At 52.3% G+C, this 26,592-nt stretch overlaps 1 protein-coding gene and 1 long non-coding RNA gene across 7 annotated transcripts in view; one reads left to right on the forward strand and one right to left on the reverse strand.

The window, feature by feature from the left end:
- DPP6 (dipeptidyl peptidase like 6) overlaps positions 1-26,592 on the reverse strand; it is an 801,122-nt gene that overhangs the window by 54,241 nt on the left and 720,289 nt on the right. For 4 of the 6 annotated variants that reach the window (XM_086394726.1, XM_086394729.1, XM_086394730.1 and 1 more), the window contains 6 exons: positions 21,023-21,146; positions 19,359-19,397; positions 14,578-14,685; positions 12,746-12,837; positions 11,965-12,012; positions 10,447-10,565 (listed from right to left, as the gene is read on the reverse strand). In XM_086394726.1, the coding sequence (XP_086250852.1) occupies positions 10,447-10,565; positions 11,965-12,012; positions 12,746-12,837; positions 14,578-14,685; positions 19,359-19,397; positions 21,023-21,146 (530 nt within the window). Of the gene's footprint in view, positions 1-10,446; positions 10,566-11,964; positions 12,013-12,745; positions 12,838-14,577; positions 14,686-18,551; positions 19,001-19,358; positions 19,398-21,022; positions 21,147-26,592 lie in introns of those variants that run through there. The other 2 variants (XM_086394731.1, XM_086394732.1) reach the window with 2 other exon arrangements.
- Positions 11,907-15,486, forward strand: LOC147373400 (uncharacterized). Its single transcript, XR_015161870.1, has 3 exons — positions 11,907-12,058; positions 14,796-14,910; positions 15,112-15,486. It is a non-coding gene; the product is annotated as an uncharacterized LOC147373400 (long non-coding RNA).

Here is a 26,592-nt window from a genome sequence, read left to right on the forward strand (position 1 = left end):
CAAGAACAACCCGGGGGAGGGGGCACGTCCAGGTCCACCCTCACACACTCACATCCGGCTGCTCTTTCCCTGAGTCACACACCTGCCAAGGCTACCTCGTAACTGGCTCCCTGATACACCAAGAGGGGACTTCCAATTTCTCAGCAGCGGCCCCTGTTTAGAACAGAAGGTAATGCTGAACTCCCATGCGTCAGATAGCCAACAGCTGTATTTTGTTAGTGTAAACTCACTTTCTAAATTTACAGTGTAGTTTATAACTTCCCAATATGAAGTCAGTCTATAAAAAAAATAGACTCTAAATGAATGAGAGAGTAGAGTTAAAGGAGAAGTTTTATTTCAGTCTCAACACCATTTCTCTATTTTCATTCGCACAGCTGGAGACTCTGTAAACACCGCCCGCAGTCACATTGCTGCAGCTGGATCAAGGTTTCTCGCAGTGGCCTGGCCACCTCAGACCTGCCTCCGTTCACATGAGGCTTTCTCGCTAGATACATGTGGCTGCACACCAGAAACCTGCTTTGTATCTGACTTAAAATGTTTATGACACCATTACACATTCTGTTAAGTGAGTCATGCATGCATGCATGCTAACTCGCTTCAGTTGTGTCCAACTCTTTATGACCCTATGGACTGCAGCCCGCCAGGCTCCTCTGTCCATGAGATTCTCCAGGCAAGAATACTGGAGTGGGTTGCCATTTCCTTCTCCAGGGGATCTTCCCAACCCAGGGATCAAACCTGGGTCTCCTGTGACTCCTGCATGCAGGTGAGTTTTTATTGCTGAGCCACCAGGGAAGCCCATTAAGTGAGTTATATGAGAAATGAAAGTCAGTGCAAACATTAGCCTACCAGCTGATATCTAAATTCCTGAGCAGGGCGTGTAAGGTTCTGGAAACCTGGCCCCCCACCCCCCCCGTCCTGCCTGGTGGCACCCCCGCCTTGTATGCTGTTCCCATCCTTGTATTTCTACAAACCTGTGAGTCCGATCCACGCTTCTGATTCTTGGTTAGACTCCTCCCTTTGTTGAGAGTGCTCTGCTTTTTCTCAAGACAAACTTTTTCTCCTTCAAGAAGCCAGCCTGTTGGTGAAGCTCTCCCACTACACACTCTTCCAGGCGTGTGCTTGTGCAATCGTGTGATGTTATTCAGGGCTACCTTACACTGCAGCGTTTACATGGATCCATGGATCCGTTCCCCTCAATCTGTCTTTCACTTTCCACTATTCTCATTAGACCAATGCGAACTCCTCCATCCCCTGCCCTCGTGGCCTGCTCTGCCCTGCTCACCCCTCTTCTCTGAGTCAGAGGCTTTCAACTCTGGGAGGAGGAGACCTCAGTGAGAGTGTCATGGGTGACCTTGTGGGGGAGGACGCAGGATGGGGCAGGGACTGAGTTGGTGTCAGAGTCAAGAAGCAGTCGGTGTCGATTTCCAAGATGGAAAAGAGAAAGGAGAGGGGGTTTCGGGCACAGCAGGAAGAGGGTTTTAAAAGAATCATCAAGAATATTAACAGTTGCTCATATATATGGGATTTAGAAAGATGGTAATGATAACCCTGTATGCGAGACAGCAAAAGAGACATAGATGTGTAGAACAGTCTTTTGGACTCTGTGGGAGAGGGAGAGGGCGGGATGATTTGGGAGAATGGCATTGAAACATGTAAATTATCATATGTGAAAGGAATTGCCAGTCCAGGTTCAATGCATGATACAGGGTGCTTGGGGCTGGTGCACTGGGATGACCCAGAGGGATGGGATGGGGAGGGAGGTGGGAGGGGGGTTCAGGATGGGGAATACAGGTATACCAATGGCGGATTCAAGTCAATGTATGGCAAAACCAATACAATATTGTAAAGTTAAAAAAAAAAAAACAGCTGCTCAGAAAACTTCCACAGGACTGGCTGGTGTGAATCAGAGCATCCTTCAGGGAAGGGATAGCTGTGACAGCTTAGAAGATTGGGAAGGACTGTCCAGTGGCAAAGATGGGAGCAAGAACAGAACACAGATGAGGGAAGGGTCCAGGCAGCTTTAAAACCTGAGTTGCAAATGGGACGTGCTCTGGGGTCTTTATAGAGAGTCACAGGCGATGCTCCTGGAAGGCGAGTCCAGATGCCACCTCAGGAGCAGAGACACCATCAGCAGGGCAGGGCAGGGCAGGGTCCTGGGCAGATGGAGCAAGCCTCTTGCCCATTCGAGTGCGGTGTGCGGCTCCTGCTAGAATCGCCAGGCAAACACAGCTCGGAGTTTCACCCGCTGCTGCTGCTGCTCTCAGTGCGACGTCAGCCTGGCTCAGGACAGCGAGAGTGGCCAGGGTTGCTGTCATGGCCTCTGAGCCTGTATTGCTCATGGCCCAGCTCCCAGTGTGCTCAGGATCCAGTTGCTTTCCTGCCAATATCTCCCACTGCTTTTCCTACCATAGAGCTTGAGGCAAATATTAATATACTGGGTTGATCCATAAAGAAGGCTGAGAGCTGAAGAGCTGATATTTTCAAACTGTGGTGTTGGAGAAGACTCTTGAGAGTCCTTTGGACAGCAAGGAGATCAAAACAGTCAATCCTAAAGGAAATAAATCTTGAATATCCACTGGAAGGACTGATGCTGAAGCTGAAGCTCCAGTACTCTGGCCACCTGATGTGAAGAGCTGACCCATTGGAAAAGACCCTGATGCTGGGAAAGATTGAGGGCAGGAGGAGAAGGGGACGACAGAGGATGAGATGGTTGGATGGCATCACCAACTCAATGGACATGAGTTCGAGCAAACTCTGGGAGATGGTGAAGGACAGGGAAGCCTGGTGTCCTGCAGTCCATGGGGTCACAAAGAGTTGGATATGACTGAGCAACTGACTAAATAAGACATTTAAACATAAATGTGAATGATAATTAGATATTTACAGATGAGAGTGCATTATTGGTGAGAAGACTGCTGACACCAATGGTAATGACTCAGAAGATGCTGATGCTGACTTGCTGTTCAGGGCTGTGTCATAGTTGAAAGTAGGGTTGGACAACCAAAAATGGAAAATCTGAGGTGCAGAGATTGCTGAAAGTCGTCTTAGAAAGTGAAGTGTCAATGTGCCAGGATTTAAAGTTTATGACCATTTAAAATTTTTACGTAGATTTTTTTTGTTGAAATAATGTTTGGACTATACTAAGAAATTAAAATATAGTATTAACACTAATACTACAGTTTCTACTTTTAAAATATAAGCACTAGAAAACTTCAATTATCTATGTGGTTCATTTTGTGTTTCTATTAAATAGTGCTTGTCTAAAGTTTATGATCCTAAGCCTGATTTCAAAAGTTATTTTTCTGACTTCAAATGTACTATATAATATATATCAGAAAAAAAGCTCTTTTCTGGAAAAAATAAAATTTATAACCATTTAAAACTGAGGTACGGGACTTCCCTGGTGATGCAGCGGATAAGAATCTGCCTGCCAATGCAGGGGACACTGGTTTGATTCCTGGTCCAGGAAGATTCCACATGCCGTGGAGCAACTGAACCCAGGTGTTACAACCACCGAGCCTGTGCTCTGGAGGCCATGAACCGTGACTCCTGAGCCCACGTGCTGTAACTATTGAAGCCTGCGTGCCTAGAGCCTGCGCTCTGCAGTGAGAGAAGCCACCACAGCGGAGAGCAGCCCCCTCTCGCCACAACTAGAGAAAGCCTGTGCGAAGCAATGGAGATGCAGTGCAACCCAGAATAAAGAAATTTAAAAAACTAAAAAAGAAAAATTCTTAGAATGGATGTATAGGTAGCCTTTTCTCTGGAAGATGGGTTGGTTGGAGGTACACAGACACCTGTCTGGATCAAAGAAGGCAGGGGAAATGTTTTAGATTTTCTCCCTAAACCATAACCATGATATTCTAGTGTAATTACATTTATAAAGCACATATATATTGATTATTGTGACACAGATGTACTTTATCTGGTCAGCATTCAACACATCCCACGAGAACGCATCAGAGAAGACAGGTGGTCTTGGATGGAGGGGTCATGTAGACACTGGCTGCTGGGAGTGAGCTCCGCCCCTGGCAAAGGTCATGAGGAAGGAGGCTTGGCATACGCAAAGGCGGGATCAAGCCTCAGGAGTCTCCCTGGAAATTCTTGAGCATCTACCCCCAAAACCAGAGTCTGCCTACTTTCTGCTTTGTGCTTTCACCTATACCTCTGACTTTACGGGGGCCTGTCTCCCACTACCTCTCTCTGAAAAAAGAGTTAGCTTACAGCTCCAGTTAATAATTCCTGGATGTGACAGTGTTTCAACCTACAAACTCCTTTGGAAGTCCTCTAGCCTGCCTGAATAGGTTTTTCCGGCCACATGTGATTGTTCAGAGCCTCCCAACTGTGACAGGCAGGAGATGTTCTAAACTGTCTAAACACAGATTCCTTTGAGTAGTTAAAAGATTGATTAGAAATTGTATTGGTGAAGGGTTTTTCACTTGTTGGGCCAATGTTTGCTGCTAAGTCTCCATATCCGTTACCTACTGTGTCCTTGGCGGTGTATTGATTGATATAATGGGTGTATAGAAATGTAAGCAGTTGCCTCAATGTTTGTAACCTTGGACGCTTGAGTTAATTCTTTTCTTGATTGAGCCCACCTCACTTTTGCCCTATAGGAATGCAACTTTCTCCAATGCTTTTTGGAGGCTGGCGCCTGACTTTAGAATAATCACCTTTAGAGAAAAATAAGTTTCTTTAAATGTTAACAGGCCTCCTGGCCAGAAGATGATGTAAATCACCTAAACTTTTGCATATGATAAGTTTGAAAGCCTGGCTTCGATAAGGATCAGGAACTGCTGTCTTTGCATGACTCTACCCCTTCTCCCATTACCCTCTATGCACAACTTAAGGTATAAAACTACTTTGGAAAATAAAGTATGCCCTTTTTGTTCACCGAAATTTGGTCTCCCCATGTTGTTCTTTCTTTCACCTTCTAGCTGAACTTTTCCTCTGAGGCAGGGAAGCTCGTCAAGCCTACTAATTTTGCCTGGGCTTCTAAGATCTGACCGGGGAGGCCTTAGTGTCTCCTCTCCTTCGGGAGAACGGAAGGACGCCTGCGGCCTTCGTAGGTGACGTAAATTCCCTGCTTTGGAATTTTATTCAGCCTCTTTTCTTCACTGAATTTCTTCGCTGAGCTATCCTTATTTCACCACTCGTTATATCCTTAATAAACATTTAATCAAGCAGTTGTTTCCTGATCCTCGCTGACGCCGTCCCCGCTTCGAATTCCCTGGATCAGCCGGGGCTGGTCCCCGGCAACTGGCTTCTCTTGTTGTTGTTTAGTGGCTCAGTCATGTCCAGCTCTTTGCAACCCCATGGACGGCAGCACACCAGGCATCCCTGTCCTCCACTGTCTCCTGGAGTTTGCTCAAGTTCATGTCCATCGAGTCGGTGATGCCATCTCATCCTCTGTCCTCCCCTTCTCCTCCTGCCTTCAGTCTTTCCCAGCATCAGGGTCTTTTCCAATGAGTCAGTTCTTGACATCAGGTGGCCAAAGTATTGGAGCTTCAGTTCAGCATCAGTCTTTCCAATGACTATTCGGGACTAATTTCCTTGAGGATTGACCAGTTTGATCTCCATGCAGTCCAAGGGACTCTCAAGAGTCTTCTCCAGCACCGCAATTCGAAAGCGTCGGTTCTTTGGTGCTCAGCCTGCTTTACGGTCCAACTGCAATCTGTACATGACTATTGGAAAAACCACAGCACTGACTATTGGGGACCTTTGTTGGCAAAATGATGTCTCTGCTTTTTAATATGTTGTCTTGGTTCGTTGTAGTTTTCCTTCCAAGGAGCTAGAATCTTTCAATTCGATCCCTGGGTTGGGAAGATCCCCTAGAGAAGGGGATGGCTACCTGCTTCAATATTCTTGTCTGGGAAATCCCATGGACAGAGGAGCCTGGCGGGACTACAGTCCATGGGGTCACAAAGAGTTGGACATGACTGAGTGACTAACATTTTCAACGCTCCTGGCAGGGGATAAACATCAACTCTTGCCTGAGAGAAATCCGGGAGTGTACAGGAGGTCATTGGGCAGCCAGGCAAGAGTATGGGTGTGTGGAACACTGAGCATAGAGCACTCTACGCAGATCTATTTGTGCTAAGAGTATAAATTACAAGGAGTCAGACATGGGAATATGGGCGTCGAGTATTAAACTATAGGAATGTACTTTTCAACATGTAAGAAGCTGGACACATACCGACTATTTCCATTACCTACCTCACGGGGTCATTGAGAGGACCAACTCAGCATGTAAACTGAGGCTTGCTGGTATACCTTAGAGTAGATCTGATCTCATTGTAAGATGTTGTATCATAATACAACCATTTGGATGCAGCTGGCTTCATTGCCAGGCCCCAGAGATCTGGAAAGGAACTTAATCCCTACATTAAATATGCAAGTGAGTTTCCACAAAGTTCTACTGAACACGGTTTACACATGTACCTCATGGAAGTATTAAGTGATTGCCTAAAACCCATGCCATTTAGATATAAATGCTGACACTGATAGATGGGATCCAGCCAGGTAACGAGTGGATATACACATTGCAAATGTTTCCAAGTCTTTACTTACTTATATTCTATTTTAGCCTATGTTTAATCTAACAGTGTGCAAAGGTATAACAATAATGTACATATTTTAAAGTGGTCACATAATAAAAATTAAAAATTATAAAGAAACATAAAAGTGGCAATCTTTGAGAAACCACAGAGGAAATGTGAATGAACAATTAGAGGAGAAAGTACATAATGATGAGACAGGATGAAACGCTACAGTGAGGAAGATGGACAAAGTCTACCACAGCAGCAAGAAGATCAACCAGTCCATCCTAAGGGAAACCAACCCTGAATGCTCATTACAAGGACTGATGCTGAAGCTCCAATACTTTGGCCACCTGATGTGAAGAACTAACTCATTGGAAAAGACCCTTATGCTGGGAAAGAGTGAAGGCGGGAGGAGAAGAGGGCAGCAGAGGATGAGAGGGTTGGATGGCACCACCAACTCAATGGGCATGAGTTTGAGTAAATTCTGGGAGACAGTGGAGGACAGAGGATTCTAGTGTGCCGCAGTCCATGGGGTCACAAAGAGCTGGACATGACTTAGCAGCTGAACAACACCAACAACAAGGAGAAGAACTATATGCCAGAGGACTAATTAAACAGAAGTTCTGACTGCAAGCTACTGATGAGCTGTGATCAGTCATGATGGGATTCCACCGCTGGGCACTGCAGCATAAGTGAAGGTGACAGACCCATATCGGATAAGCTTACCAGAAACCGTCATCATGGAAGGTCCATGAAAAGGAAGAAGAACAGGTTTACATGGGGCTGCCACTGTTTCACGTGGCTACGACACCCAGCCCTTACGTACGGATGTGGGTGAGCTTGCATCTGCTCTGACTGGGCCTCTATTTCAGTGGCTAGGGTGCACCCTGAACTAGTTAGTAAATCCTCTGACCACAATCTTTAACCGAGGTGAACATCCATGGTTCCTGACGTGATGGCCGGACACTTCTGAGCCTGGGAGCACCCACAGACTTTCCTTTCCCAATTCACCCAAGAGAATCATTCAGCTGCCCTTACATTTCCCCTCAGCCTTATAAGGAAAGATTTTAGTTGCTGTTCTGCTTACATCTGAGAAGCTAAGTTTACCTACATAGTAGAGTCCTGCAGCGGTGGGGGAGGAGCAGTTAAATGCTGCTCAGAGGTTTACAAAAGTGGTCCAGCGGTTAAGTCTGCCATGCAATGCAGGGGACATAGGTTAGATCCCTGGTTAGGGACTAAGATCCCACATGCCCTGCGGAGCAACAGAGCCAGCACAGCACAGCTCGCGTCTGTGCCATAACCAAGGTCCTGCAGGACACATGGAGAGCCCAGGTGTCGCAACCAAGACTCGATGCGGCCAAACAAACAGAAGTCTACCAGAGTGGCTTTGGAGTGTGGAAGAAGCAAGCAGGAGAGGGCGCGGAGTTTAATAAATGCTCCTGTGGGCTACACATTGGGATCTACTGTTATATCTACTGGGCTTCCCTGGTGGCTCAGATGGTAAGGAGCCTGCCTGCAATGCAGGAGACCTGGGTTCAATCCCTGGGTCGGGAAGATCCCCTGGAGAAGGGAATGTCAACCCTCTCCAGTATTCCTGCCTGGAGAATTCCATGGACAGAGGAGGCTGGTGGGCTATAGTCCATGGGGTCGCAAAGCATCAGACACGACTGAGTGACTAACACTACATTTCAATGATTCAAAAAGTCCTGAGGTGACAACTCCACGATCAGTTAAGAGTTAAGTTTCTTAATAAGATGCAGCAGGGGGTTGAGATCAGGTCAGACGGTCTCTGAGGTCTCCTATCCTTCAAACTCTACGAATCAGTTCTGTCTCTGGTGGGTCCAGGCCTGTGTGTGGGGAGGGATGCCCGTGCTTCTGAAGCTGAGCTCACGGGGGCCTCAGGGGCTGAGTCCTGTCTGTGACCTGGGACGGCCCTACTGGCTCTCTGCTTCTGTTTTCCTTCACAGTGGCCACTGAGGAGCCATCTCCTCACCCGGAATATCCACAGACCACCATACAGGCAGCCCTATAAAGAAAATAAGTCCCTGGACTGGCTGGAGCATAAACATAAAAAGAAATGTTATTTCCCACTCGGGACGGACGCCAGCAGGAGGACAGGAAATCTGCACACAAATGAATGTCCAGTGACCTCCACACGCTTCCAAGGGGCCTCCCAACTCGGGCGCCATGTTTATGTCCACCGCCTGCACACGGGAGCTTCTGTGCCCAAACCCAGGGCCACAGACGTCCTGGGAGAGCCGTTCAGTTTCAACCCTGGGTGGGGGTCCGTGGGATTGGACAACGAGAGCCTGCCGTCCTCACATGAGGCCCTTCCCACTGAGCTCTGCTGTGAGAAGACCCTGCAGAACCGAGCAGGAGTGCACACTGGTGAACATTCAGTTCAGTTCAGTTAGTTCAGTAGCTCAGTCGTCTCAGACTCTTTGCGACCCCATGGACCGCAGCACGCCAGGCTTCCTTGTCCATCACCAACTCCCGAAGCTTGCTCAAACTTCTGTCCACTGAGTTGGTGATGCCATCCAACCATCTCATCCTCTGGGGAATGTTAGCAAGAACCCAAGAACGAGACCCAAACCATGACCACCTTGGCCAGGGACAACACAGAGCCTGAAGCCCCCAGCTCACTGTCTGCCTCGAATTTACACCTATTTCTGGAAAATGACATCTGCCTTCTTTTCGAGACCTTCCTTGAGGAAGGCTCTGTCACCTTTCCCATCCAGTCAGTATTTCTGGGACTTCCTCTTTAGGACTTCCGTTTCCGTTCTGTATTTCATCACGACCTTCCACACCGTAAGGCCACATCCTCCCCTAGAGGTAAAGACTCAGATCTCTGGTCCTGCAGCTTCCATCCGGCCCCCGTCTCCCGCTCCTGGTGGGCCTGCTGACCACACTCCCCAGTCCCTGCGCTCTGCGCATCTCTGCATGTTCCCAACACCTAATTTCACAAAGGTCCTGCCCTGGGCAACAGGTCTTGATGAGAAAAGAGGAGTCTGGTAGGATGCTTCCAGGCGATTGGGACCTGGAGTTGTAGCTCAGAGTCTCCCACCCCCCACCCAACATGCCATTTTCTTCCCATCACATCATCCAAGGACAGTGTCTGGGAATGCGCTCGGGTGATGAAGGGGCTGAGATTTCAGACGGTGACGCTGTTAAGAGAGGACGAGGTCCCAAGCTACTGAGTGGCCATCAAGGCTATCACAGCCTGAAGAAGGCTCTTCACGCCTCACCTGAGACCCTGGGATCGAATTGCTCCTGGTGTTGGTCTGTTCTTGCCCTCAGAGTAGTTTCCTCCAAGAGATGATCTCAGTAGATCAAGCTCTTCCTTGAGACATATTTTGTTACAACTGTATTTATTATCTCTTACTTTTCTATGGGTTCCTATCATATCTTTCCAAGACACGAGGACAAGATGCAAACATTTTTGTCCATGATGGGACTTGGCCTGCTGTTTTGTGTATGCTGACTGGTGTGATCAAGAACTTTTTGAAGTATGGGATAAATTATCTATGCACTGGGTCCTAGGAACAGAAATTTTTTTTTCCGGGTTCTTTTATATCTCAATCTTTACATATACTTAATAATTTTTGAAATGTTGTATCACCTTTTTAGATGATCTGCGTCCATCCATGTGTAAGATAAATATATATATATTTTAAAGGAAAATGTAGGTGAATTTTAGGGTTAACCGGCATAGCATGTGGAGAAAACTCTGATAAACTGTAACCCTTTATAAGATGTAAAACATCAGCAATGCTCCAGACAGAGGTGATCCAGGAACATTGCTCCGTGAGCCGATGTCCTCGGCCGGCGGCCCTTCCTGTCCCGGGGGTCCCGGAGCTCCTCAAAGCGGCTAAAAACGACCCACGCCCCCGTGGCGGTGGGAACTCACCTTCGCACTTGAGCAGGAAGAAGTCGGCACCGGGGCTGAAGGAGGCGCTGAAGTAGGTGCAGTTGTCCACCAGGTCACAGGACAGGCACTGCCGGTTGAAGCTGCCCACTGTGCTGGCGCTGCGGGGAGGGCGGGCAGGAGCGGTCACCGCGGGCAAGACCCTCAGTCCCAGCCCTGCGAGGGGCCCGCCGGCTTCCCCTACAGGGGAGGTCTGGGGGCGCTGTCTCCCTGCTGGGACCCCCTCGGTGCCAGGCTTGGCTGTCACAAGCTCTCCCTGCCCCGCCAAGGACAGGGGCCCCCGGGCACAGCTGCTTCTGGGGGTCACTCAGGCGGGGCGGGTCCTGGTGGGAGAGTGTGGGGTGTTGTCTCCAGCGCTGTGTCCCTCTGAGCAGGCGACCAGCGTTCTGGGAGCAGCATCTACGGGCTCTGGGGTCTCACTCCCCTTGGAGCGCCTGCCACCGGGTCAGGGCAAGACAGGGGCTCCTGAAACTGCAGCGCTTGGGCTCCAGGTTCCCCCACGACCAGCGAGTGAGCGGGAGGGGGCTGCTCACGCAGGGGCCGAGAACAGGAGCGGGCGACCCGCAGCTGTCACTCGGGGCCTTGCTGATCAAGCACGATTTCACGCCCCGAAGACTTAGCCAACAGGCGTCATCAGAGGCTACAAGACACCGCGATGCCTTTCGCAGCACTGGAAGAAGCCCGGGCTGAGTTGCTGGCACAGGGAGCGTCCGGACGCGAAAACCGTCCACCGGGCCGCAGACTTTCGGTGGGAAGGGGACAGCGTCCTGACAGGGCAAGTCAGAGGCAGGTGAGTGGCCGGTCTACATCCCCCTTTGCTAATATGGGATGGGACGGATGGGATCATCCGGTGGACAAGCAGAGGTGACCTGTCCATGGAGACAAGCGGGCCTGTGACTGCAGGGATGTGCCCAAGTTTTCTCTGCCTCTGAAAGGACCCCCCTGTGCAGCCCTTACTCTGCGGCTGGAAGGGGCGGCCGTGCACCTGACGGGGTCGGGGGGCAGGTACCATCCAGGCCACAGGGGCCTCACACCACGGAGTCCCCTTAGGTGGCCCTGAGCCGGCGGCAGGAACCAGCCGCTGCCTCCTTCCCGTCTGGAAAGCGTGGCGGGGGTGGTAACGGTGCCCCATTGTTGGGGCAGAGGGTGGGCGGGGTTGGGGGGAGAGGGCGGGGGGGCGGGGTTGCTGGGGAGAGGGCGGGGAGGTGGGGGCGGGGTTGGGGGAGAGGGCGTGGGGGTGGGGGCGCGGTTGAGGGAGAGGGCGTGGTTGGGGAGAGGGCCGGCGGGTGGGGTTTGGGGAGAGGGCGGTCTGGTGGGCGGCGTTTGGGGAGAGGGCGGGCGGGTGGGCGGGGTTTGCGGAGAGGGCGGACGGGTGGGCGGTGTTTGGGGAGAGGGCGGGCGGGTGGGCGGGGTTGTGGGGAGAGGGCGAGCGGGTGGGCGGCGTTGAGGAGAGGGGTTGGGGAGTCAGGGTGCGGAGTGGGGAGTGGGGTGGGGACGCACCTGTACAGCTGGCGCCGCCTTGGCAGGTCCTCCGTGCTGAGGAAGTAGCTGTGAAGATCAGCGGGGGCACAGAGGTTAGCTGGCTTCCGGGCAGGTTGGTACTTGGCACGTCAGGCCCGCCCCCCGCCGCCCCCCAGGGGTCGTGCGCTGTTCAGGGCCCACAGCTGGCAACTTCCTGCCCGGGGCCAGCTCCCCGTGGGCGGCAGGGGACGGCCACACTCCCACGGGCTGAAGGCGCCGCTCCCGGGCAGACCTCCGCTGGCCCAGGTGTGCCCGCACCGCCCAGGGCTCGGCCGCAGGGTGCACAACTGGGTCTGGATGCGGGAATCCTTCACAGGGCCGGGAGTCCAGACACGCAGCCCGACTCCAAGACTCCTCGGCCCATGCCCGCCCGGGACCCCACGCGGGAACCCAGGCTCTGGTCCAGGAGCAGGCAGGGTGGCAGCGTCCCTCCTGCCTGAGTGGAGCCCCAGCTCCTGACGTTACCGGCCCCGACCGTTTGGAGGAAGTCCCATAACTTCTTTCCGTCTTGGCCCTCTCTCTCAGAAGCGCGGAAGCAGTGAACGTGCGCTGGGGAGGCCCTTGGCTCCCCGACCCCACCCCCGAGAGCCAGCAGAGGCTCAGGGCCCCGCATGGCTGCAGGCCCGGCAGCGTCTGTTGCTAGGACCCGGTGACTCGGGACGTGGCGTGGTGGCAGCTAGGGCCTTGAGACGGGGAGCGTCGGGGCCAAGGGCCCTGCGAGCGGAGAAGGACGTGGGGTGGCAGGAGGCCGCTCACTCACATCTGACTCCGCTTCTCGTCGTAGGACAGGATCTTGGTCACGTCCCAGTCCCCGGAGGTGATCGACTGGATGTTGTCGTTGCTGCTGTTGGGCTGCAACACAGGCGGGGGCGGGGGTGCGGGGTTGGGGAGGGGCTGGATCGCAGCCTCCCTTCTCAGCCCCGGGACCCTCAGACACGAGGTGGTGAGCAGGGCCTCCCTGGGGTGGCCCCTCCTCCTGCCCCACCCTGGCCTCCTCTGCCCATCCCCGATTCTCTGAGTGCTGCTGTGACGGGCAGGACCCCTGGTCACCGCGCTCATCAGCCAGCGCGACTAGATCGCCAGCGACTCCTGCTGTGAGCTCTGCATCTTAACCACCAGTGTCTCATAGGCTGGGGACAGCGTTCCTTCACAGCTTGTGAATCTAGTTCGTGGGTCATCACTATAGGGGGACGAGGAGAGAGGAGAGAAACACGGGGAAGTGGATATGACATGGCAGGGAAAGAAAGAATAAAGCCAGGAAGGGAGGGGGTGGAGGCGGCGAAGGCCACCCTGGCCTTGGTTCTCATGGCTGTTCGTCACAGGGATGGTCTGAAGGCATTCTCCTGCGGGTTGCACATTTGCACACACGGTCTATCTCCAAGTGCCTCCCACAGCAGAATGACTGTGACAGTTTAAACCATAACACATGGAGAAAGACGTGGCTGTCCCCACAGGGCCGGGGTGTGAGACGCAAGGCGTGAGCCATGGGTGCCCTGGGAGCAGGGACCCCAGGGGTGGTCTTGGGACAAGGGACAGCCAATGGGGTCAGGGCCTGTCGGGAGAAGCGGGGGGCCAGGGGACCCACAGGGCAGTGGGGGCCGAGGGTCCCTGGAGAGGAGCTCTCCTGGGGGAACGTGCTTCCTGCTGGGTGACTAGTGGGCACCCAGCCCTGGAGCCTGCCCCATCAAGGCTACTCAATCTGGGGCATTCTTGGAACTTTTCCTTGGAGATTACCCTTGGGGTCATACCATGAATAGGAATCTACAGTCATGGGATATTTTTGAGAACTTTTTAAAAAACAATTTCATTCACATGTCCTGATCCTGAACAGCTCTGGACCTGCTTCAACGCGGACCCATCTGCCTAGGGCGGTGCAGGTGGAGGACAGCAGCCCTCGCTTCCCTCCTAAAAGCGGGTCCCTGAAGGGCAGCCCCGGGGAGCACCCTGCGGGGAGGGGGCAGGCCTCCGGGTGCCTCCCCTGCAGGGGGCGGACTTGCTGGCGGCCTGCTCTGTCTAAATGCACTGTATTCAGCTCCCCCGTTCCCCGATCAGTGACCCTCGGCCCTTTGCCCGAAGCTCCAGCGCAGGCAACGGCAGTGCCTCTGGCTGACGGTGGAGGTGGGACACGAGGGCACGGGGCCGGCCCCCAGGACCCAGAAGAGGGAGGCCAGGCTGACCGGGCTCCAGGACACAGTGGGCTACGTGTCCTGGGCTCAGACCCAACAGAGTGCCCAGGGTCTCCCCTGACGTCACCAGCAGCATCACGCGTGTCGCGCTCCTGAGCGGTAACGGGAGGGGCGAACGCCACCTCCGTGCACTCAGCACGGCTGGCTCAGCAGGGCTGTTCAGCCCCACAGGGGAGCCACCTTTCAGTTTGGGGCCCTGCTCCCCTCTGCACACCTTGAAGGTGACAAGTGCACTCAGCCCTGGCCCCGGGGGGCCAATCCCACTTGCTAAGCAAAAACTGGGGAGGCTCACCTGGGAGGGGGCTCACCCAATAGGGGGCTTACCTGGGACGGGGCTCACCTAGGGAGAGGGCTCACCCGATAGGGGGGCTCAGCTGGGAGGGGCTCGCCTGACCGGGGAGCTCACCTGTGAGGAAGAGACGGTGATGTGGTAGAACTTCCCCTGCCCACCCTGCGGGATCGCTCGGACAAAGAAGAACTTCCGGCCATCCTTGGAGAATACCGGCTCTTCATTCTGCGGACAGAAGCCATTGCTTAAGTCTATGAACTGCTTCATTTGGTTTCAAGAGGGTTGAACCAGGATAAACACGTCTTGAAATACACTTTCTGTGTTATTTCCAACAGGGATAAAGTCTATGTGGGGCCTTTTCTCTCCTTGGGAATCACGTGTCAAACCTCCAGCTTCCTAAAAGAAAGTGAGGACTTCAGAGACGACAGCTCAGCACTCGGGAAGTGCAGGGTCAGGCTCCCCACTTATCTGGGGCCATGGAATCCAGGGTGCCCTGAAAAATTCTCCAGGGGTGTTTGCTAAACCATTTAAAAAACTGAAGTAGAGTTGATTTACAATGTCGTGTTAGCTTCAGGGGCATAGTAAAGTGCTTCAGTTATGTATGTGTGTGTATCTGTACATATATATATTTCAGATTCTCTTCTATTATAGGTTATTACAAGACACTGAACACAGTTACTTGTGCCGTACAGTTCAGTTCAGTTACTCAGGCGTGTCCGACTCTTTTCGACCCCATGGACTGCAGCACGCCAGCCCTCCCTGTTCATTACCAACTCCCAGAGTTTACTCAAACTCTTGTCCATTGAGTCAGTGATGCCATCCAACCATCTCGTCCTCTGGCGTCCCCTTCTCCTCCTGCCCTCAATCTTTCCCAGCATCAGGGTCTTTTCCAGTGAGTCAGCTCTTTGCATCAGGTGGCCAAAGTATTGGAGGTCTTTATTATTTTATATACAGAAGGATGTATATGTTAGTCCCAAACTCCTAACTTATCCCCGCCCCCTTTGATAAACATAAATTTGTTTTCTCTGTGAGTCTATTTCTGTTTTGTAAAAAAGTTAGTTTCTATCATCCGAGGAGTTAACGATCATAATTCTGAAGAAGCACAAACCTGATCTTGCCTAAAAATGGATTCTATTCTTTCCATCCTTTGACCTTTTATTCAATAAAATCTACCTCATACTGAATAGCCCACCATGGAGACAAGAAGAAAGAAAGGAAAAAAGCCCAGCAAACCAGGACAGCCCCGGTGTGTGCTATGACGTGGGTGGAAGCACGGTGTTCTCTGGGTCTCACTGTGCTTCCCAGCCGCTGTCGAAGGGGCGGGGCGTTCCCCACGCCCATTCGGTAGGCAGCGCACGTGCTTCCCAGCCGCTGTCGAAGGGGCGGGGCGTTCCCCACGCCCATTCGGTAGGCAGCGCACGCTTTCCTGGATTCTCTGTCACTGTTGGCTTCTCGGTGGGCTCGGAGGTATAGAATCCGCCTGCTAATTCAGGAGACTCACGTTCCAGCCCTGGGTCGGGAAGATCCCCTGGAGGAGGGAATGGCAACCCACTCCAGTATTCCTGCCTGGGAAATTCCACGGGCAGAGGAGCCTGGAGGGCCATAGTCCACGGGGTTGCAAATGGCAGGACCACGCACGCACTGTCTCCTTCCCCTGGAGACGAAACCAGCATTCCCAGTTTTCCCTGGGGGAGAGAATTCCAGGCTGGACTCAAAGCCGGCGCCTGGAGCGTGGGCCTGCATCTTGGTTTGCCCTCAACCCTAAAAGCTGAGGAGTCCCGCTCGGTGCCCAGCTGCACCCCCTCAGGTTGGCGGTCGCCTGGACGGGCAGGGGATTTCGCTTTGGGGGGCGACACCCCAGCTTCTGTGAAGCTGCAGCTTGAAGGTTTCCAATTAGTCGGCCACAACATACATTTTCTGATTCGAGGAGATCCATGCTAAGGCGGAGGTGAACAAATGGTAAATAAACCCCAGCTGGCAGGAGAAGAACTCATTTCCCCGTGGTGAATGAACACATGCAAATGTGATATGCCCAGAGAAATAAACCAACATGTGATTAAAGTGACATTTAATCTTCATGAATATTTGCAGTAAAATGAAACCTCTAATCTGCAAATATTTATTTTTCTATTTAGAGTTGGAAGCATGGTATTTAAAAATAGAGGTGACGGGAAAACCCAGCAGTAAATCTGGCTTTTTACAGGCACTTTTATTTGCCAACCGCAGGATGGATACCACAATACTGCATCTGTTTTCTGGGGCGGGGGGAACTGTCTGCACTTTTGGCAGAGAAAAATACTATGAGTAAATGTAATAAATAATTAATCCTGGCCCGAAGCCTCGCTTGTACACTGAGAAGGCCCCACGCATCGCCATGTCATCTTCACATCCATCCTGGGAACATTCCTTGGCAGGAAGGGGGAAGACCAGCCTTTGAGCCTCGCTGAGACCTGGTTTCTCACGCAGACGTGTCTTTAGTGGGAAAGTGCAGTGACTTTCGGCCAGGAGTGTACGTGTGCACTCAGTCGCTTCAGTCCGACGGCCACTCCAGGGACTGCAGCCCGCCAGGCTCCTCTGTGCATGGGATTTCCCAGGCAAGAACACTGGAGTGGGTTGCCATTTCCTCCTCCAGGGGATCTTCCCGAGCCAGGGATCGAACTGGGAAGGCAGCGGTGAGAAGGGGACCCTCTGACCCTGGCTTCCCCACAGCGCTCTGCCCATGAGGAGACAAACTGCACCCTGCTTCAGTTAAGTCAACCCCCCTCCTCCGGCTCAGACAGGAACTGCCCGTGGTGGGAGGCCTGGCCCCCCGCAACCCCCGCTCCCCACCTGCAATGGCCGAGCCCTTCCACGCCCCAGGCACAGAGTCTAGGACTCCACCATGTTCCCCGCTTTGGGACCCAGACAGCCTCTCCCTGTCTTCATTGAGACATCCTGGAGATGGCTGCTCCAGCAGAGTCATTCCTTACAAAGCCGAGGACGACACAAACGAAGACATGTTCATAAAAGCAAACCCTCCGCAGCTTCGGGCACGTTCGCCATGTGGCACATGCCCTGGCGGGTTTCCATCTCCCTGGGGGGTGCCCGGAATCCACTAGCTGCTCCTCCGCCTCCAGCTCGGCAACCGCAGCAGCCCCCACGCAGCCTCCCACTTCTTGACTCTGGCATCCCGGGCATCTCAGGGACCTGGAGTCGCATGGCAGGCGGCCCCGGTCACTCAGCGCTGTGCCCTCGGCAGCATGACTCGCACCAGCCGCAGGGCAGGAACCATTCAGATGCCGTCACCAAAGAGCAAAGCGTGCTTTGTCCACCCGGCGGCACGTTGTTCAGCCGTGAAGCAAGTGGAAACGGTGGACGTGAGTTTTTGAGATCCACAAAGCGAGGTGTCTGGCATGATCTCCTATTAGTGGAACAGATGACTTTACGCAGATAATGAATTTTTTCCCCGACTCTTTTGCTTCAACCACTTGGGCATTTTGTGTGATTTTTAAGAGGCACGTTGTAACATTACATCTGGTGCTTGTGCTCGCATCATTGGTCCAGGTGGCACTCAAGAACTCCTCAGCTCCCCAGCGAATACTTTATGACGCCTGAGCATAGTCTCATGATGGGTATTTCCTAGCGGGGACCTGGCATTCAAAGTTGGACACAGGAAACAAGCGGCCACACGAGTGTTCCTCTTCTGCAGCAGGCGGGCCCAGGGCAGGACACAGATGGATCTAAAGAATCGCTCCTTTGGTGAGGCCGCAGCCCTCCCCTGAGATAACTGATGGAAGGTGAGGCCAGACAGCTGACTCTGCAGGTAACACAGGTGTGCACGGAGCTTCTAGGATGTCCTTGGAGAGCCACTGTGGACAGTCCAGCTTCAGTCATTCTCCACGAACGGACTCTACCCTGTCAGTAAAGAAGCGCACCTCTGCCGTCCCCACCATCGTTCTGAAACTCAAATCCAGTTTGATTTTTCTCATAAAATTTCAGATGATTTTCATCCCATTCGGTAGGATGAGAAGGAAGTGAGCTTCCAAAACCTTCCACGTGTGCTTTCTAACATCAGGCTGTGCAACGAGACAAAAATAACCGAAGAAAGAAAGTACCAGTGTGGAAGGTTTTATTTTTTGTGGGGAGTTGAACTTTTTTTGTCTGGGTGATTGACTACAGATCTCATCCGATCGCCTCCAGTTCCTCAGGCCTGCTTCACCTGCATCTCTTAGCAGAGTCGGGGAAGGAAATCCAGGGAAGACTCAGCGGACCCGTCCAGAGTCCCCTCCTCAAAGGACGCTTCCTCGGAGCAGGACAACAAAGTCAGGAACGTCAGCCACGTTTCGTCTTCTTTCAGCAAAGTGGGCCTCGCAAGTGGCTCAGCGGTAAAGAACCTGCCTGCCAGTGCAGGAGATGCAGGTTCGATCCCTGGGTCGGGAAGATCCCTTGAAGGAGGAGACGATATCCCACTCCCGGATGCTTGCCTGGAGAGTCCCGGGGACAGAGGAGCATGGTGAGGTACGGTCCATGGGGTGGCAAAGAGTTGGATGCGACTGAGTACCTGTTAAATCCAGGCAACTCGTGTGGACTCGTCCCCGGTACACCAGAGGGACACCCCAAGACCTGAGAACACCGCACGACCCTGGGGCAGGCTCTTGCAGCCCCTCCCACAGAGCCCATGGCTCTCCAGCCCTGCTGGGTCTCCTGGGGCCGGGGACGAGGAGGTGCTGAGCGGCCCTACCGCCCCACGGAACCTTGCGTGTGTGTGTGTGTGTGTGTGTGTGTGTGTGTGTGTGTGTGTGTGTTCCTGGAGCTTCCTGTAGGATTTAACGTGAGAAGCTGTGTTGTAAAACCTGGGGAAGGGGGACACGGTGGCTGGTGGAGGCGGCGAGTGTGGGATTTACACACGGAATAGTTACCTGTCTGTGCAGCCAGGCTTCACTTTCATCCTCATGTTTCTGAAACGAAACAAGAGTGTTAGAGGAAGGCGTCTGTGCACATCTCGGGTCTCTGATCGGTGGTGTAGAAGCAGTCTGGCTCCCTCCGCGGGGGCCGCACAGGCTCGCGGAGGAGGCTGGCTGCTCTCTGCCTCGTCTGGTGCCGCGGCTCAGAGCTGAGTGCGCGTGTCCTGGAGCAGGGAAGACATCACTCACCCGGCCACGAGGACAGACACTGGGGTGAGAATCCTCTGCAGGACTGCCATGCGGTGGTCACCCCTGACCAGGCCATGTGCTCATTTAAAGGCTGTGTGTGTGTGTGTGTGTGTGTGTATGTGTGTGTGTGGACATGTGTCAAATTTCCAGTTCACAACTCTGAGTAACCCTCAGGACTTAGACCACAGGTGAACAGTCAGTCTGAGAACTGTGTGTAAAAACACAGAAAGGGAGACGACCAAACCCACCGTGCTGGGCACAGCTGCTCAGCGGCACGCGCCTCGGCCTGTCCCCGGCCGCTCTGCTCTTCATCCGCGGACTCTGACCACAGGCAGGAGGACTGTCACCAAGGACCCCACAGGGCCAGGGGCACAGACCCCAGGGCCCCGCGGCATGAGCCGCCCCAGCCTCCCAGCTGCGCTGTGCCTGTTTCTCCCTTCCTTCCCCTCAGGAAGGTCATCAGAACAACCCGGAACCTGCTCCAGACTGTATCACAGACAAAGTAAGTCACCAGCCCGCGGAGGACGCTGGTCCCAGCCACAGCTCCCTGGGACCGTCCTTGGACTGCGGGATCAGGCTGTTTGGGGGCAAATCCCAAGTCACAACACGGCTGCTTTGCAAGCCCGTCGCCTCCCCAGTGGGGAAATAAAAATTTAGGGCCCCCCCCAAAATAAAAATAAAAGTTTAGGACCTGAAAAGGGTTTCTGAGAGATGAGCCTGGGTTGAGTGGACGTTTCTCGGGGCTCAGGGAGCGTGGAGGACGCGGCCCAAGGCCAGGGAAGTCTGGCTGCGGGTCACTCCTCGATCCTCAGGGGAGCCGGCCTGCTTATTTACATTTTCATTCCTCCTCCGGCTCCTTCCTTCGCCTCTTCCAACCGCCCACTGAGCCAGCCTGGGGCCGCGGGAACACAGCAGTGACTCGCAGACAGGAGGCTGACTGCCCAGGGGACTGGCTGGCTCTGGCCGGGCTAGGGGCGCTGACGCTGAAAGAGCCAGGCCCGGCTGCAGCGCTGGGCCCTGGGAACGCAGGCCGGGCCACTCCCCCCTCCAGCGCCAAGTGGAGGACGGGGGGCAGGCCCCTTTGTGGAGTGGCCGGGGGCGAGGAGAACGGAAGGCTCACTTCTGGAACCTGGCGGCCGCGCGGCTGAGCCCTGAGTCTGTAGCAGTTCTCAAGTCAGCCACCAGGCGGCAGCAAAACGGAGGCCCGCGAGCCTGGACCAGCCGGCGCTCAGCGTGTGGGCATGTGTGTGTGTGTCTCTCAGTGTGTGCGTGTGTGTGTGTGTGTGTGTGTCTCACTGTGTGTGTCTCTCAGTATGTGTGTGTGTGTGTGTGCGTGTGCGTCTCTCCCTCTCTGTGTCTCTGTCTCTCTCCCTCTCTCCCACGTGACCCTGACCCCCGGGAAGCGCCCGCCGCCTGCCCGGCCCCCCTACCTTGGTGCAGACCCCCGTGGTGGCGTCGCAGAGGGTGAGGATGGACACGTTCTGCGCCCGGCTCAGCCAGTTCACGGCGACCTTGGTGCTGGTGGCCCACTTGACCATGGTGATGTAGTACTCCCTGCAACAGAGGGCGCGCTGAGGGCCCCGGGGCTCTGGGCGGCGCGTGCGGAGATGCGGGAGTGAGCCCCCGGGGCGGCCCTGCGGACCCCAGCGGCGCCCGCAGCGAGGGAGCCGTGCGCTTCTCTCCGAGCTGCCCCCCAGCCCTGAGCTGCGCTCCTGCACTGGCACCTCCCAGCCGCCCCCCCACCTGGGTTCTGTAAGTGGGCGGGTGGTGCTGCCTGCTGCCCGGCTTTCCTGCCACGGGGACACTCAGCGCCACGTGGGGAAAGCGGCCAGGACGTCTGAGCCGAGAAGGGCTCCGGGGGCGGGGATACCTGTCCCCCTCCTCTCCCCCCGGCCCCCGAGGGAGGGAGCCGCGGGGCTCCCGTCCCCAAGTCCCCAGGGCCATTCTCGCTCTAATTAGGGAAGCGGGTACCGCGGCTCTGGGCAAGTGGTGGACTTGATCTGACATCTGAGCTGTCATGCACCTGCTTTTACCCAAACCTGAAAACCCCAGACTGTTCTGGGCCACTCTGTACTCAGCCCCTGGGTATTTAATTCAGTTACCCAGAGCCACTCCCCCCACCCCACCAAATCAGGATTTTTATGAAAAATGTACATTGATGAGTTAGAAGGACATGACCAAAAAAAAAAAAATAAGCAACTTCACAAAAACACGTCCCTCCGCCCGCCCGACTCTATCTGTAATGAGATCTCGTGTTCAGAATGATGACTCCACGTCTGACAAGATCTCTTATCGCTAAGACGCTGCGTGTTTGCGGGACGATGCCCGGAGAGCTGGAAGCAGACCCGGTATGCTCAGTAATTACTGTCGGCAGAAGGATCTAAGCAACCCGGCGCGCTGACACAGCCTTCAGCTAGTCAGGGGATTAAATCGCTGGGTCCCCCACTTCTCACGACCGTTAGTCACAGCTGTTAATTCAGCCAAAGCCGAGACCACACGACGAACACGGCAGGGAGGCCTCTGAGCCAGGTCATCAGCTCTCTCGGGGCGGAGAACAGGCCCTGGAACCCCCGCACAGTCCCTGGAGATTTGCTGCGGACACGGTGGAGAGTCGTTCAGCACAGCCCAGCTCATGCTTTTCCACCCTCTCGGGTTCTGTGAGTTTCTGAAATATGGCTGCTCCTGTCACCATCTGCTCCGCAAGCTCGCGGGCTCTGGGAACCCGTGTTTGTTCTGCGTGTTTGTTCACGGGACCCACTTTCCCACCCCGCCTTTCAGCGGCTCCGGCTCTGAGAGTCACGTGTCCTTCTGGCAGCTTCCGCTGTGGCTTTGCTGTCATGTCAGTGCCGCAAGGCTGGGAGCTGTGTTTGTAACGATAGGCTCTCACAGTCTGCCTGGATCTTTGCAGCCAGGAAACATGTACTCAGCTTTGCTCCTTAAAAAGCCACTCAGGTCTGTGCCAGCCCGTGTTGCACACAGAACACTTTGAATTTCCAGTTACACCATAAATGAGCTCTGGTCCCTGTTGGACAGACACTGCGGCGAGCCGGGCGTCCGAAGGGCCTGGTTTGGGGACCTGTTTGGTGCAGGCGTTCCTGTTGAGGTGTGATGGAAGGTCACAGAGACAGGCTGCAGAGGTTTGCTATTTAGAAGTGCAACCAAAGAGGTGAGATGAGGAGACTGTGAAGAAACTGGAATTGAAAATGAGAAAATGAAAATGGAAGAAAATTTGGGAAGCTCCCCCAGAAGGCAGAGGAAGGGGTCCCGGCGGGGGAGAGATGGAAGACAGCAGATGGTCCTCACATCTGAGAATCTAAGTGCTTCTCCGATGGACTGACGGGAAGAGAGGCAATCGCTGAAGGCACCGCAAGATGCCGACACAGCAGGGGCGTGAGCTGCAGATTAAAGGGCTTTCCAATTCCAGGGAAATTAACAAAATGCCCAAAGATGTTCTCATAGACTCTTAGACTTCTACAGGAAGAGAAATGCCACAACAATTCAGTAACAAGGTAACAAGTTTTGAGAAAAGATACAGATTTATGCTGATCTCAGATTTCTCAGCTATTTTAAGTCTGTTCTTGTTGAGTTGCTCAGTCCTGTCCGACTCTGTGACCCCATGGACTGCAGCACGTCAGGCTTCCCTGTCTATCACCAACTCCTGGAGCTTGCTCAAACTCATGTGCATGGAGTCGGTGATGCCATCCAACCATCTTATCCTCTGTCATCCCCTTCTCCTCCTGCTTTCAACCTTTCCCAGCATCAGGGCCTTCTCTAATGAGTTGGCTCTTCACACCAGGTGGCCAAAGTATTGGAGTTTCAGCTTCAGCATCAGGCCTTCCAATGAATATTCAGGACTGATTAAGGACTGATTTTCTTTAGGACGGACTGGTTAGATCCCCTTGTAGCCCAAGGGACTCTCACAAGTCTTCTCCAACACCACAATTCAAAAGCATCAATTCTTCGGTTCTCAGCTTTCTTTATAGTCCAACTCTTACATCCATACATGACTATGGGAAAAACCATAGCTTTGACTAGATGGACCTTTGTTGGCAAAGTAAAGTCCCTGCTTTTTAATATGCTATCTAGGTTGCTCACTGGAGAAGGCAATGGCACCCCACTCCAGTACTCTTGCCTGGAAAATCCCATGGATGGAGGAGCCTGGTGGGCCGCAGTCCATGGGTCGCAAAGAGTTGGACACGACTGAGCGACTTAGCAGCAGCAGCAGCAGAAGGTTGCTCATAGCTTTTCTTCCAAGGGGCAAGCATCTTCTAATTTCATGGCAGCAGTCACCATCTGCATCTTTGACTGCATCTTTGACACATCTCTGACTGTGTGGATCACAACAAACTGTGCAAAATTCTTCAAGAGATGGGAATACCAGACCATCTTACCTGCCTCCTGAGAAATCTGTATGCAGGTAAAGAAGCAACAATTAGAACTGGACACAGAACAACAGACTGGTTCCAAATTGAGAAAGGAGTATGTCAATATTGTCATCCTGCTTATTTAACTTATATGCAGAGTACATCATGAGAAATGCTTGGCTGGATGAAGCACAAGCTGGAATCAAGATTGCCAGGAGAAATATCAATAACCTCAGAAACGCAGATGACACCACCCTTATGGCAGAAAGTGAAGAGGAACTAAAGAGCCTCTTGATGAAAGTGAAAGAGGAGAGTGAAAAAGCTGGCTTAAAAGTCGACATTCAAAGAGCGAAGATCATGGCATCCAGTCCCATCACTTCATGGCAAATAAATGGGGAAACAATGGAAACAGTGACAGACTTTGTTTTCTTGGGCTCCAAAATCACTGCAGATGGTGACTGCAGTCATGAAATTAAAAGACACTTGCTCCTTGGAAGAAAAGCTATGACAAACCTAGACAGGATATTAAAAAGCAAAGACATTACTTTGCTGACAAAGGCGCATATAGTCAAAGCTATGGTTTTTCCAGTGGTCATGTATGGATGTGAGTGCTGGACTGTAAAGAAGGCTACATGACGAAGAATTGATGCTTTTGACCTGTGGTGCTGGAGAAGATTCTTGAGTCTCTTGGACTGCAAGGAGATCAAACCAGCCAATCCTAAAGGAAATCAGTCCTGAATATTCACTGGAAGGACTGATGCTGAAGCTGAAGCTCCAATACTTTGGCCACCTGATGCGAAGAACTGACTCATTGGAAAAGACCCTGATGCTGGGAAAGATTGAAGGCAGGAGGAGAAGGGGAGGACAGAGGATGTGATGGTTGGATGGCATCACCGACTCAATGGACATGAGTTTGAGCAAGCTCTGGAAGTTGGTGAAGGACAGGGAAGCCTGGCGTGCTGCAGTTCCATGGGGTCACAAAGAGTCAGACACAACTGAGTGACTGAACTGAACTGAACTCTCACATCTATATGTGACTACTGGAAAAACCATAGCTTTGACTAGATGGACCTTTGTTGGCAAAGGTGTTTTAAGCCTAATGATATTTAATACCTCAATGAGCTTTTAATAACCCATATCTTCTTGTTTTGGAGAAGGCAATGGCAACCCACTCCAGTACTCTTGCCTGGAAAATCCTATGGATGGAGGAGCCTTGTAGGCTGCAGTCCATGGGGTCGCTAAGAGTTGGACACGACTGAGGACTTCACTTTCACTTTTCACTTTCATGCATTGGAGAAGGAAATGGCAACCCACTCCAGTGTTCTTGCCAGGAGAATCCCAGGGATGGGGGAGCCTGGTGGGCTGCCGTCTATGGGGTCGCACAGAGTCGGACACGACTGAAGCGACTTAGCAGCGGTAGCAGCATCGTCTTGTTTACACCATGTCTTCTACTTGAATATACCTTTTACTAAAAGCTATTCAAAATTAAAGGCTTAAAATGAAAAGCTTCACACGTAGGAAGATGATGTCTGATACCAATCCATTTACAGCCGGTCCTAAACTACTACCAATCTGATGATAAATTTGAATGCAAATATCAAAAGTAATTATTAAGTGATAAAATGATATAAAATAAACACTGGGTGACTATTTCATAGAATTATAAACATTTAGTAAATCTTTTAAAGAAAGGTTAAAAACAAAGGTAGCAGCCATCACAGATGATGCATCTTGTATTTAAGACACAAACATGCTACCTCCCTGGAACAGGAAACTAAACAAGAGAAACTTTCAAAATAATTATCAGTCTGGGCAGGCTTGAACTGATAGTATTCGAGCTCCACGAGGGCAGCGCTTCACCTATGGTCAATACTTAATATTTTTTTAAGAAATGAATTTATTTCTAACTGAAAGACCAATGAATTTCTTTTTTTGAGAGGGGGCAGCTAATTAAATAATAGACACGTGTACCCCAATGTTCATCGCAGCACTGTTTATAATAGCCAGGACATGGAAGCAACCTAGATGTCCATCAGCAGATGAATGGATAAGAAAGCTATGGTACATACACACAATGGAGTATTACTCAGCCATTAAAAAGAATACATTTGAATCAGTTCTAATGAGGTGGATGAAACTGGAGCCTATTATACAGAGTGAAGTAAGCCAGAAAGAAAAACACCAATACAGTATACTAACGCATATATATGGAATTTAGAAAGATGGTAACAATAACCCTGTGTACGAGACAGCAAAAGAGACACTGATGTATAGAACAGTCTTATGGACTCTGTGGGAGAGGGAGAGGGTGGGAAGATTTGGGAGAATGGCATTGAAACATGTATAATATCATATATGAAACGAGTCGCCAGTCCAGGTTCGATGCACGATACTGGATGCTTGGGGCTGGTGCACTGGGATGACCCAGAGGGATGGTATGGGGAGGGAGGAGGGAGGAGGGTTCAGGATGGGGAACACATGTATATTTCGATATTTGGCAAAACCAATACAATATTGTAAAGTTTAAAAATAAAATAAAATTTAAAAAAAATACTAAAGTTTCTAACAGAAAGACCAATGAACTTCTTTTTTTTGAGAAGGGGGAAGCTAATAAAATAATACTAAAGTTCACATAT

Source organism: Bos grunniens, chromosome 4 (assembly GCF_055505025.1).
Source record: "Bos grunniens cultivar Pamir isolate PY7600 chromosome 4, Bosgru_T2T1.0, whole genome shotgun sequence".
Taxonomy (NCBI): domain Eukaryota; kingdom Metazoa; phylum Chordata; class Mammalia; order Artiodactyla; family Bovidae; genus Bos; species Bos grunniens.